At 46.3% G+C, this 14,145-nt stretch overlaps 1 protein-coding gene across 5 annotated transcripts in view; it reads right to left on the bottom strand.

Annotated features, from left to right (window-relative positions):
* OGFOD3 (2-oxoglutarate and iron dependent oxygenase domain containing 3) overlaps positions 1 to 14,145 on the bottom strand; it is a 78,483-nt gene that overhangs the window by 46,338 nt on the left and 18,000 nt on the right. For 3 of the 5 annotated variants that reach the window (XM_006132382.4, XM_075903543.1, XM_075903545.1), the window contains exons 5-6: positions 2,379 to 2,443; positions 1,704 to 1,760 (exon numbers count right to left, since the gene is read on the bottom strand). The exons of 1 other annotated variant lie outside the window; for it this stretch is intronic. In XM_006132382.4, the coding sequence (XP_006132444.2) occupies positions 1,704 to 1,760; positions 2,379 to 2,443 (122 nt within the window). The remainder of the gene's footprint in view (positions 1 to 1,703; positions 1,761 to 2,378; positions 2,444 to 14,145) is intronic. One more of the 5 variants, XM_075903544.1, reaches the window with a different exon arrangement.

The following is a 14,145-nucleotide window of genomic DNA, read 5'->3' as shown; positions in this document are numbered from 1 at the left end:
TACAGCAGTCTTTCATATTCTGTCCCTGTAAAAAAAAAAAAAAAAAAAAAAAGAGTACTGCTCTTCTGGTTGTTTGGCTACAACACTCCAAAGCCTTTTCCCCTTTAATTACAGGTTGAATCTCGCTGCTCCGGCCCCCTCAGGACCTGACTGGTCCTGAACAAGGGGATTTGTTAAACCAGGGAAGGTCCCTCCCCTCATAGCCTGTGCTGCCATTGGGTCAGGGAGCCAGCCTGCCCCAGGCTCCCAAGGTTCTCTAGATGACACTGGCCCTGCTACTGCCAAGGCCAAAGTGCCACAGCCAGAGCCGTGCAACCGGGGCAGACTACCACAGCCACCTGGCTCCATAGCCAGGGCCAGTGCTTCCTGGCTGCTGCTGAGGCTGGAGCTCCCCAGCCACTGGAACCAGAACAGGGCAGGAGCTCCCAGGCTAGAGCTCCTCAGTTGCTGGGCCAAGGAGCTCTGCTAGGGCCAGAACTCCTCGCCATGCCACCCATCCTCCCCTTCTCCCACACACACATACAGGGCTCCTGGCTGAGTTGCCAATGCCCCCTACGGTGCTCCTATCCTGCCGCCAGACCTCTCTCTTCCTGGGCTCTGTAGTCCAGGAACATCTGTGGTCCATGCTGTACCAGGGAGTCCCAGTTAAAGGAGGTACAACCTGTATCTGAATGTCTCAACCTATCCTCTCATCACCTTTGTTTGAAGCTCAGCCAAACACCACAAGACAACAGGGCTCCCTTCAATGTTTATTACAATATCTATCCTAAAATACTTATGACACAGGACCTAGGGCTATGTGATGGGGCGCCCCAGCCCCGCACTTCCAAGACTCGGGCTCCGGCACAGCAGGGAGGAAGGCGGGGGGAAGTGCATGCATTCGCGGCGTGCTCAGCAGCTGCGCACCAGCAGGGGAGGGGAGATGCAAAAGGGGCAGCCGGCTCCTGGGGGAGCAAGAGGCGGGGCGCAGGTGCAGAGGAACAGCGGGCGGCTCAGCCGCTCACGAAGGGGGCGCCCCGGCGTGACGTAACACCAGGGCGCCAGGATTTAAAGGAAGATAGTGGGAGAGGAGAGGGGAGGAGGACGCGACCCCAGGGGGAACTGGGGAGACAGCCAGGGTAAGTGCTGGCCGAGGGGGGAGGAAACTGCACCAGGGGAGAGGAAGCAGCCCAGGACAGGGCAAGGAGCCTGCGGGCTGGCGTGTTTAGACGGAAAGCCCCGTCAGCAGGAAAAGACCCGGATAGGTCTATGTCCTTAGGGCCCTGGGCTGGGGTCTGTGAGTGAGGGCAGGCCCAGACCCCCCCTCTCCCCACCGCCAGGTGAAGGCTGTGTTGCCAGAATCCCCGGAGAGGGATTCCTTGGGTATATTAAGCCAGACCGGGCCAAAAAGCTGATAAAAATGTAAAATTACGGTCAAGGTGGCTAATAAAATATAGGGGGAGGCATGAAACTTTTACAAGCTAAAATACTTCAGATCTCCATCAACAGGATTTAGTGCTGTGAATCCACAGGCTGGAAACAAGCAGAGAACCTTCCTTTCTGGCTGCATTAGCAAATCAACTAGAAAAGCCTATCTGGGACAGTGTTGGCCTCGGAGAGGTAGGAAATCCTGTGGGATGGAGGATATTCTGTTAGCACAGCATTTCAAACTGGTAACTCAGCAAAAAATGAAGTATTTTTAGTTCATTCTCTAATGCCTTTACCGGTATAACTGGAAATCCTCTTCTGTAAAGACTTCTTGAATTTTATTCCCAAAGTATCTAGAAAAACAAGAGATGATCTAAGATGACAAATTATGAACCTGATTGTTTGACATTACCAATTTGCATTTTCACACCTGCATCTATGCTTCAACTTTTCCACAAATAACCAATAAACTAAACTTGATATAAAAGCCCCACAAATCTTCCCATTGTTTAAAAGCAATGATTAAAGAGATACACAGCTTCCAAAGTGTTTTCTAAGATGTTGCTAGAAGAAAAAATGACCCAAACTCAATTACTATTGATAGCATTTATCCTATGCAAAGAAAATATTCCTTAAAATAAGAGTGTGGATTTCCTCCTTTAAAAAGATTGGTGCACACCCCCTTTGTTTCTTATTGATATAGCTGTGGGACTTAGAACTGCATAAAAGTAATTTGTTATCCAATACTACAAAGGTAAATCCTGTAACAGAAATTACTAATAGCTTCCTAAGAGCCCAGTTCAATAAGAATGTCAGATTTGGTGCTACAGAAGCTTTTATTGAGTCCAAGAAACTACTGGCAGCCTATCAAATCCCTAACACATAGATCCATAACACACTTTTAGACAGTAGAAGACACAAGTTGTAGGAGGCTAAAGGAGAGGCATTAACTCATTTTTGTCCCACTTTACCTGTACAGATTAACAAAATGCTTTCCCACTGAAAGAGCTCCAGAGTACAAGTCCAAGATTGAAGCCTGAGAAAGGAGACAGAAGTAAAAGGGGAAAAAAGACAAACTGATAAGCATGAAAAAGCTTAAAATGATCTGCCTTGCAAACTGCCCTAACTGAATGCTGTTTCCCTCACCCTTCCAAACAAAATTATCTGCTCTCCAACAGTCAGATATACAATGTTACAAACTATTCTCTGGTAGGTGTTTCTAAGGTTTCCATCAGTTTGGAATCTAAATGAAAGAGAAGGCATTGGACTTGATTCCAAAGATTGGAGTACAAACCTATTCTTGCCTCAGACTTCCCGGACAATCTTGGCAAGCAAGTCTCTCTCTGACTCAAACCGTCATCTGACAAATGGAGATCTCACCTTATTCACTGATGATGAGGGTATGAATTCATCAATGTTTGTGGGGCTCTCAGGTATCAATGACAAAGGCCATAAAGTACCTATCCTCTCTATACCTTTGTTTCAGTTAAACCTTCTCTTTTCCCTCCCTCTGAAACAGCAGCAAGCTAGACAAAAAAAAAACGAACTGAAAATAAGATCTGAGGACGTGAGTTGTAGCTCATGAAAGCTTATGCTCTAAGACCCCAATAAATTTGTTAGTCTTTAAAGTACCACCGGACTCCTTGTTGTTTTTGCTGAAACAGAACACGGCTACCTCTCTGAAACCTGAAAATACGATGTAAAATTTTAACAGTGAGGATAATTAACCATTGGAAAAACTTATTAAGATTTATTTTTGAATCAGAATACATTTACATCAGCTGCATCACCTGAACCAAACTATAAAACTGACTCTACTAATGTAATTTTCAGTGTGAACAGAGGTCCAACTGACAACAGATAGTTAAATGAGCTGAAATCCTTTGATGTGTAGCATTCTTAACTATTCTCACCATGGAACCCTACCCTTCTCAAAGTGATGGTCTTTGCTATCTGCTTCACAGAACTAGTGACAACTCAAGTTGTTTGGAGAGGTCACAAGAAATGATGGTCATATGATCTGCCCATACACAAAGCAAACTCCATCTTTAGAGCAGGATGTATTCTAGTGCTCTGATGGCCCTGCTTCATTAGGCAAGATTCCACACTTATATTGTTACATATTATTTGAAGTACAAAGAGCTCAGATAACCTGGCTATCTAGTGGCAGCACTGCATATGGATATGCAAAATTGTCAGAGTTCCAAAGCTAAGCTAACAGCTGCAGGTTAAGCCCCAGTCTCATAGTAAGGTTTGCCATCACTTTCTTACCATCCCTCTAAGACCATGTTCGGCAACATATCACTAGTAGCCACATGCAGTGTGTTAGCCAGAGTGTGTTGCTGCATCCAGGAGGCTTTGAATGCTTTGGGTTAAAATAGGGGAATTCAAAAGGATTCTGCTTCAGCTCCCGCAATGAGGAAATATCTTTCTTCTCCCATCCACCTGTGTTTCCCTCAGTCTCTTAAAAGGCATAAATTATCAAGCTATTAAAATGGATATGTCATGGAGTGCTCAGACACCTCCAGTCTACTGTAGGCCCTCCCCCACAAATAAAGCTTTTAGAGGATGTGACGTAGTGGGGGTACCTGGCTGGTTTCTATGCTGCTGGCTCTGGGGGAACCCCCACTGGCTGCCGTGGGTACCACGACCCAGCAAAACAGGATGAGTCACTATGCAAACCAGTGGCCAGACACCCCCCATGGAGAGGAACAAAGGAAGGTGGAATGCTGCCCTGGCTGGGGGGCAGGGTTGGAAGTTAGTGAGTTGGTTGCTGGCTGTCGGAGGGCATGGAGGAGAGCCTAGGAGAAGGGGCTGGAGTTTAGGGGCCCAGTCTCCCCCATCTCAAGGGGGCCTGAGGCATCCTAGCCCAGTTCCTGTGACCAGACTACATCTGTGCTGCGCTGTGCTGGAGGAGCAATAAACCACCCTCAATTCCACTGGCTGGTGCAGTCTGTTTGTGCCATTTCAGGGTGCAGGAGACGGGGAACCCCCAACGCGCCGTCACAGAGGACTAATGCAGACATGTTATCCTACATCAAGTCACCTAAGGAGAGCTCTTGCAACAAGCTTTATTCAAACTTTAGTGTAGTCTTAAATAAGATCTCATCTTCTAAGTTACAGCCGTAAGTGTGAAGTAGTTACTGAAGTTCTGTAATGGTTGTAAGCATATTTATAGACAAAATCCAGAAGTTTTGTAATCGGGAATGGCAGGACACATAGCTAAATAAGCAGGTTTAATTTAAAAAAAAAACCACATTTTGTTTTTCAATTTCAAATTTACTTTAAACAGTCATTCAAAACATGAATTTTCCACTTGCTTCCTGAGGTAGCATGGGCTTGTTGCACTACAGGGCTTCCAAAATGATCAGCTTCCCAAATGAAAAGGCAGTGGATAGGCTCCCAAAACGTAAAAGCTATCCCTAGCTGGTCAGATGATGGCTGGGACATGAAGCTTAGAAAGGCAGATGGAGGAGGAGGAAAAGAGAGTAAGAAAGGTAATGAATAGTCCGCAGCACAGTTTGAGAGAGGGAAAAGAGACTGCATGCCAGAGATATAGAAGGGCTCAATGATACAACGGAGGGCTTCTATTTGGTCAACTGCTGTCCTGAAAAGAAGTTGAATCACACCTATTTTCACATGAAGCTGTCCAAGAACATTAGGCACTCACTGGCTTTTCAATACAGAGCATCCGTGCTACATGGCCAAGATATGTTCAAAAAAAACATGGACGTATAGGGAAAGGACGTAAAGTGGGGAATTTTTTTCCCCACGGCTGACTCCCATTGTGAAATTATTTTTCCCTTTTCCCCCCTCCCCAGCGATGAAAGAGCACGGAAAGGGAGGGTGTATAGCGGGGACACCCGGTACCATTTTCTACACTTGGGAATTTAGCTTGGAGAAAGTCTATGGAATCACTACACCAACTCAGTTTTCTGATTCAGATAGTTCAAACACTCCCACAGCAGGAAAGCCTTGAAAAGCTTGTATAGAGATGGCAGAATGATTGCAAACACTTTCCACCCATCTTTTAAGAGGGATTATAACACAAGTAGTTCCCTGGTGCCATTTCAAGTAATTTCCACTAGAAAGATTCTGGACTTCTCCAAAAAGAATGAAGTATAAATGCAGACATCTTTACAGCCACAAGACTTGTTGGCAATTTCACTGTCTATCATCTTCATATTGCGGGAGACAGCATCCAGCTAGCATTTGCAGGTGCTTTGCAATGCTGATAACAAAAGGAACTCATTCCTCACTTTAGAGCAGTGACAAAAAGCCATGTCTGACCCTTGGTTTGTTCACTATCTGTTAAACAGGTCAACAAGTAAATATTTGTCCTCCACCCCAGCAAATCAACCTTCCCGCTACCTCCACACCCCTTTTTTCCCCTCTCTGACAAATGGTTATTTTAAAGTGATTGTCTGAAGCAAAGTTTTATTGACAAAAGCTGTCGCACAAGGGAATACACACAAAACAGACTCTGATTTTAGGTGGAGAGGTTGGTATTGCTCAGAACCTGTATGATTTTCCATATCTTTTCCACACCTATGCCTGAACTGAAAGAGGGTGAAAAGCAATGTCATGTCTACACCATTAACCCTTCTTAAGCAGACTGAGAAACTACCAAACAGCTGGGTTCAGTTCTCAAAATAAATTCCACAGTTCAACCTCCATCCCAATTTGAATCTTATCATAGAATCATAGAATATTAGGACTGGAAGGGACCTCGAGAGGTCATCGAGTCCAGTCCCCTGCACTCATGGCAGGACCAAGTACTGTCTAGACCATCCTTGACAAACATTTATCTAACGTACTCTTAAATAGCTCCACAGATGGAGATTGCACAACCTCCCTGGGCAATTTATTCCAGTGTTTAACCACCCTGACAGTTAGGAACGTTTTCCTAATGTCCAACCTAAACCTCCCTTGCTGTAGCTTAAGCGCATTGCTTCTTTTTCTATCCTCAGAGGCCAAGATGAACAAGTTTTCTCCCTCCTCCTTATGACACCCTTTTAGATACCTGAAAATTGCTATCCTTCAATCTTCTCTGTCCCCCTTCAATCTTCTCTTTTCTAAACTAAACAAACCCAATTCTTCCAGCCTTCCTTCATAGGTCATGTTCTCTAGACCTTTCATCATTCTTGTTGCTCTTCTCTGGACCCTCTCCAATTTCTCCACATCTTTCTTGAAATGCGGTGCCCAGAATTGGACACAATACTCCAAATGAGGCCTAACCAGCACAGAGTAGAGCAGAAGAATGACTTTTCGTGTCTTGCTCACAACACACCTGTTAATGCATCCCAGAATCATGTTTGCTTTTTTTGCAATAGCATCATACTGCTGGCTCATATTCAACTTGTGGTCTACTATAACCCCTAGATCTGTACTCCTTTCTGCCATACTCCTTCCTAGACAGTCGCTTCCCATTCCATGTGTGTGAAAGTGATTGTTCCTTCCTAAGTGGAGCACTTTGCATTTCTCTTTATTAAACTTCATCCTGTTTACCTCAGACCATTTCTCCAATTTGTCCATCATTTTGAATTATGACCCTATTTCTCCAGAGCAGCCGTAACCCCTCCCAGCTTGGTGGTATCTGCAAACTTTCTATGAAAATATCTAAATCGTTGATGAAGATATTGAAGAGAGCGGGTCCCAAAACTAGACCCCTGAGGAACCCCACTTGTTATGCCTTTCCAGCAGGATTGAGAACCATTAGTAACTACTCTCTGGGTAGTTATTAATCTTTAAAGAAGAGGTACAAGAGATGAAGTGTTATCAGCCATGCTGTCTAGGCCTTTTGCAGATTAGGTTCATCATGTGCAATGCACATGAAGTCAAATTCATGTGGAAGTTCCCAGTAAGATTGCAGAGAACACAGGTTACCATAATTAAATCAATATTTTGTCATGCTATTTGTTGCATATTTGCACTGGATACAGATTTAATGCTTCTCACTGGTTAGATAGGGTCAAGTCTTCACGTCATGAAAATCTTGCTTTGTTTCTCCTACAATTCCCAAGCTTTGTGAAATGACTCACACCCTAAATGCTACAACTGGGTTTTAATTCCCACCAAAGAAATAAGATTCAAATGGTTCCTTAGAAGAATCTTAGAAACTGTACTAACAGTACTTTTTTGTGTGTGACCTCAGAGGAAAGTTCAGCTTTCAGAGCCAGAAAAAGAGTTGAAGGAGTGTGCTGGAGCAAAGAAGCCACAGGAACAGTAAGTTAACTGTGGAAGAATCCAACTCCTTCTAATCAACCAGACAAAGCAGTAGTCTAGGCAACAGCAGGATATAGCAGAGAAGGACATAAAGCAAGGTGGAAGATTCGGAAACCAAGAGTGATATGGCAGCTATTTACAAAGGATTAGTAAAATGCTTAATATACAAGGGAAAAAACAAAGGACAACAAATGGAAAGAGAAGCATTGTAGGATGCAGAGGCCTACATGGGAAATAAAATGTTAACAGCAACTCAGGGGCTGTTAAGGATGTTAAAATGCGGATTAAGGATGTTAAAATGTGGTTAATTGACTAGTCGACGGAATTTCCGTTTACTAGTCGATAGGCACTTCCGCATTCCTCCTTTGAAATGTACAAGAGCCCCTGCTGGGAAGTCCCACTGACCCCAGGCTCCATGGCTTTGAAATGCACAAGGAGTCCCCCACCCTCCAAAGCCATGGAGCCCAAGGTCAGCAGGAGACTTGGAGTCCCCCGCTGACTCTGGGCTCCATGCTACTCTGCATGCTGCAGTGAGCCGGGGGTCAGCTGGGCAGTTCCCAGCTGGTCCCAGGCTAGATGGCTGCCCCTTTGAATTGCTACAGAGACAGCATTTTAAAGAGACAGCCCTGGAGCTCCCACCAGCATTTCCCTGGAACCCGGGATCACCTGGGATTCACTAGCAGGAGGATTCTCTGCATCTTGGGGGCTTTGAACCATCGTTTCAAGGACTTCAATATCTAAGATATAGGTGAGAGGATTATTCTAGCAGTGGGTGGGTGAGATTCTGTGGCCTGCATTGTGCAGGGGGTCAGACTAGATGATCAAAATGGTCCCTTCTGACCTTAAAGTCTATGAGTCTATGAGGTATGCCTTGCTATGAAAGAACAACAAAGAGGTACAAAAGTTACAAGAGCTGAAATACAGTCTACATCTTAATATGAAGCAACTCAAACCAGCAGCTGCAAACAAACAGTGGAGAGATCAATTTAGCTGTAAGAAGGTCTAAAAAATTAAAAGGGGGGGCAAAAGGATTTATATGGATGATTTAAAAACTACAACTATCCAAAGAAAGATATGAGCAATTGGTTGGAGTCATCCGATACACCTTATAAGCCTTAGGAAATTATAAGAATCAGGCTAATTCAAATCCAGTCCAACATACATGTAGTTTTTTGGTAGGCAGGAAGAATAGCAAAATGAAGTCAAATGTAAAGCAGTCTCTAAACCATCAGGAAAAAAGGGGATGATGAAAGACTCTAGAGATATTTGTCTGGACATCACCAACATCAGACACAACCTCTCAAAATCTGGCCTAAGAGCTGAGAGCTTTTTGGCTAATGGTGTGGGAAATGCAAGCACAAGCATTAAGTGAGATGGAGCAAAAAAAACAGGGCAACAATAGAAGGGAAAATGCATTAACGAAAGAAAGTGAGAAAAGAATGTGTGTCCAAAGGCCTCCCCTACAGTGACACTGAGGCCATGTGTACACTATGAGATGAAGTCGAATTTATTAAGGTCAGTTTCCTGCCACCTGATTTTGTAAAGTTGATGGTCAATGTCCCCACTGTGTGCAATAATTCAATGCAGTTTGAAATAGTATGTCCCCAGTAGGGAGACTGCCAACAACTTGGAAAGTGATGCACTGTGGGTAGCTATCCCACAGTACCTGCACCACTTTGCATCCTGGGTTATGTGCTCAGTGCACACTGGGACCCAAACTGTGCAGTGGATGATTCTGAGTTCTTGTTGTCAGCATCCCATAATGCACTCCCCTTCTCCCTTGCTTGAGATCACTGGGAAACACTCTTTTCGCACCCTGGTTACCTACACAGATACGGTTGCTGTGACCATGGCCCTCTCCATGGATCCTATTGTGCATCAAAGCACTGTAATGTTATGCCCATCTTAGTGTGCCTACAGGTGCAGTACTTTGAGAGCAGATACATGTCACTCCACAAGGAAAAGGACAAGGAGGAATCGGTCTCAGGGTGCTATAGGAACACTGTTCAGGCAAGCCCTTGAGTTGAGCATACTGGAAACACAGTTGGCATTCAATCCTCTGAAAACAGTGGAACACCAGTTCTGGTGCCATGAGACAAGCAAAGACTGGTGGGAATGCATAGTGCTGCAGGCATGGGACGATCAGCAGTGGCTGCAAAGCTTCTGAATGCACAAAGCCACTTCCATGGAACTTTGCGAATGGCTTTGCCCTGCCACAAAGAAAACCCAAATGTGACTCACTCTGACAGAGAAGCGCGTGGCAATTAGAGATAAGGACTAGTCGACAATCCAAATCCAATGGAAATGCTTATCAGAGAGTCAGTTGACTAGTTGATTCCCCTTCCTTCCTTGCTGCCTCTATCAGATAGAGGCAGCAAAGGGGGGGGGGGGAAGAGAGGGTACTTCAAAGGGGCAACACTGCACAACTGAGCCTAGGATCAGCTGTATGGCGCTGCCCCTTTGAAATGGGGAGGCGGCATTCAATGGGGTAACACCGCAGAGCTGATTCCCGGCTCAGCAGTACCACGCTGCCATGCGTGGAGCCTGGGGTCAGCTGGGGACGCCCCATCTGATCCCGGGCTCCAAGGTGGCATTTCTGCGGATCCTGAGTTCCACGGAAATGCCGCACTGGAGCCCAGGATCAGCTGGGGAGTTCCCAGCTGCCCCTGGCTCCACATGGTATTTCAAAGCGGCAGTGTTGCATGGGGTCCCCCGCTGGAAACTCCGTACTGTGCTGCAGCTCCATACTGTGCTGCGGCTTTGAAATGCACAAGAGCCCCCACTGGGGACTCCTGAACACTTCAGAGTTGGCAGGTCGCATGCAACCTGGAGTTAGCAGGACTTCCTGCTGGCCCCAGGCTGCACACAGAGCTCCGCATTCCTCCTTTGGAGGAATTTCAGAGGAATGCGGAAATGCCTATCGACTAGTCAAGTAGTCAATGGAATTTTCATCAACTACCTGACTAATACATTAACTGTAATTTAACATCCTTAATGGCAACTGCCCTGTGAAAGTTTGCAATGCCAGGCAGCTTCCGGTCAGCTGGAAATCAATCTGGAGTGGGGAAAACTACAGTGGGGGCTGTAACCCAAGTAGTCAAAGCGATCAATACCCTCCTGCAATAGAGGGTACTACTCTAGGAAATGTGGATGCCACAGTGGAGGGCTTTGCCGCTATGGGTTCCGTAAATATGGCAGAGAGACAATAGAAGAACGTACATTCCCAGTCTGGCACCTGACCACCTTGCCAAGGAGTACATAAACCACAAGGGGTACTTCCTGACGGTGCTACAGGCGCTGGTGGATCACAAGTGTCATTTCACCCACATCAACATGGGATGGTCAGGAAAGGGGCATGATGCACGCATCTTTAGAAACTCCTGCCTCTTCAGAAAGCTGCATGCTGGAATGTTTTTCCCAGACCAGAAAATCAGAAACAGAGAAGTGGAAATGCCAATAATGATACGTGGCAACCCAGCCTACCCCTTGCTCCGTGGCTCATGAACCTCACACATGGGCAGCCTGGACCACAGTATGGAGCAGTTCAACTATAGGTTGAACAAGTACTGAATGGTGCTTGAATGTACTTTTGGGCATTTAAAGGGAATATTTAGGAGCATACTGACTAGACTGAACCTCAGCAAATGCAACATTCCCTTTGTGGTGGCAGCCTGCTGTGTGCTTCATAATATTTATGAGAGCCAGGGGGAAAGTTATCTGGCAGAGGGGGTGAGGGGGCTGAGGCAGAGTGCCTAGCCAGATTTTGAGCAGCCAGTCACTAGGGCAATAAGGAGAGCACTGCGCAGGGCAGTGCAAATTAGAAACGCTTTGAAAGAAAGTTTTACGAATGGCCAGTTTTCAGAGTCATGTACATTGCTCTCAATGAAGTGCCCCTGCATTCAGTGTGATTGCCTGTAATCCCCCAGCCCATCTCTGCAATACAAGCAATAAAGGGACTACTGTTCAGAAATAATGTGTTTTTATTTAGGGAAGACAGCAGGGACAGAAAAGAAGTCCATGGTGGGACCCAAAGAGGGGTGAGGGATCAGAACACAAGAAGAACAGCCTTTTGCCTACTGAGGCCTTGGAGGTTAAGCATCAGGCTACCCTTGAATACCCTCCTCTCCCCACCTCACGTCCTGGGGCCTCTGGGCATGGAGGCTATGGAACTGGGTGAGGAGGGAAAGCTGTTCTGAACAGGGCACGCTGCCAGGTGCTCCGTCACAGCCATCAGGGACAAAAAGACATTCTCCTGGTGCTTTGCTTGCAGTTCCTGCATGCTCTCCTCTCCTGCTAGTCTCTCCTGTAGCTTCATTTGCATCTCCTCTAGGAATGTGTTCCTCCATTCCATTTGCTCCTTAAACATATCTTCCCTTGTCCATTTGCTGGAGCTGGGAGAGTATGCAGCAAGCTCCTTGGTGTTCCCATTGTGATGAAAAGTTTCAAGGGCACACATTACAGGGGATACATTGTGGAGCCTAAAACCTAATCTGTTAACATACAGCAAAGGTCTCTCTAAAGACAATGGAGATGTGTTCTGTGCAAGGCCATGTTATGCCTTAAAGCAGCTTCTGTCCAGCAGGTAAACAACAGAGTTCTCAAGGGAACATCTGGACTCACGTGGACTGGAGGCAGGCATGATAAAGGGCCTGCCAGGGCAAAATCCTGCGGGCGGGAGGTGGGGGGACAGTGGTTCACACGGCTTCTCTCCTCTCTATCTGCCACAGCAGCTTCCTGGGAGAGTGCTACTTTCCCATCCCATGGAAGCGTGCAGATGGGAGGGCAGGAGGGAGGGAGGGCAAAGCCATAGTAGGAGCAAAGGCAGCAGTTAATAGCTTTCCCTCCTTCATCCAGGCTGCCATTGAGTGATACCAGTCTCTCCGGATCACACACAGTGATAGGGAGCTGATGCTGACTGAATGTGGCTAAAAACCTGGGTCTTATGCAGCACTGCTTTGTGCTGCAGAGACGCCAGACCACTTACTGCTGGCCTGGCGAGGGAAGGTGCTTACTGTGGAGGATGGAATAAGGCAGCCTCCCCAGAAACCATGTGAGAAGGATCAAAAAGTTCCTATGTGAGATATTCTTGGAGAAATGCACCGGGGATTCCCGCTCCATCTCCTCAGTTAATACGCTGTTCTGGGCCCCCCCCATGCTATATTGGAACCGAGTACACCACACATCACACCCAATTACCTTAACTCCTACTTGCAGCAAGAAAAATACCGTTAACTCACCAGACGTGTCCAACTGTGAGATGTCCTGGGAGGAGGAGATTGTCTCCAAAGTGATAAAAAGTTCTTGGCTCTTGCCGCTCACTGGCTGGCCATTCTCCTTGTCCTGCTCCTTCCCCACCTCCACACTACTCTGTCCTTAGTGCTGCTGCCCTGAACGTGTTGGGTGGATTCCACAGTCTGGCTTAGGGAGCTGGCCGGGTCCCCCCCTTCCCCGGATTGCATGCTGCTGGTTGTAGAAGCCGCACATTCACAGTGATGCATAAGACCATCCATTTGCCTTCTTTGTTTTGTGATAGGACAGCCTCAGCTCCTTTGTTTTAATACAGAACTGCTGGGAGTCCCTGGAGTATCCTTTCTCCACCATGTACTTTGCTATCTTCACATAGATATCGGTGTTTCTTTTGCTGTTTTGGAGCTCCATGAGAATGGACTCCTCCCCCCACACCTTAATGAGGTCCAAGGTCCTGCACACTCCATGCTGGTGCTCTTTTATGCCCCTGAGACCTGGCACCCAGGAAACTTGAACTTTTGGCCACATGTGCTGCTGTGCTACCTGCTCTAAGATGAGTGAGCAACACCGGCCACAGGTAAATGAAATTCAAACTTTCCTGGGGCTTTTCCTATTCAGTGGGAGAACAGGAGAAACGCAAGTTCTGGCCAGAGTGGTCACAGCAAGGCACTGCAGGATATCTCCCGGAGGCCAAAAACGTCTGCTTTCTCAACACTGGTTCCACCCTACCCAGTGTATGTCGAATTTTGCATTACTCTCCTTGTGAAAAGTAGGAGTAATGAAATTGACTTCACCAGCCCTTAAAGTTGATGGATCAGACTTGGTAGTGTAGACTCATTATTTAGAAAAACTGACCTTATGTGGCTACCTTTGACCTAAACTCTTAGTGTAGACCAGGCGTGAAAGAGGATGGAGTAAACCAGAGCCTAAGCTATCATGAAGGCAAAAACCCCAAAATAACAGTCCACTGGGGAAAAAAATAAGTCTCCGGTGAAAATAAATGAGATTGCATTTCAATAGAGCTCTCTGGATTAAGGGACCAGTGCAAAGATGGTATGTCCTAGGATCAGGCCTGAAGTCAGTAGATCAGAAAACCCAAAGCAGGGGAGGAAGATGGGAGTGAGGACTCAGAGAAGAGCAGAGGTTAGGAGTAAAATCACTCTATGGCAGAACAATGAGGGCACCAACTTGATATAATTCAGGGGTGGCCACCCAGTTTGACATGAAGAGCCAAAAGAGTTGTGGATAGTAGTGCAAAGAGCCACA

Source organism: Pelodiscus sinensis, chromosome 20 (genome assembly GCF_049634645.1).
Source record: "Pelodiscus sinensis isolate JC-2024 chromosome 20, ASM4963464v1, whole genome shotgun sequence".
Lineage (NCBI taxonomy): Eukaryota > Metazoa > Chordata > Testudines > Trionychidae > Pelodiscus > Pelodiscus sinensis.
The sequence above is the reverse complement of the archived record's forward strand: the minus strand, read 5'-3'. Positions and strand labels throughout refer to the sequence as shown.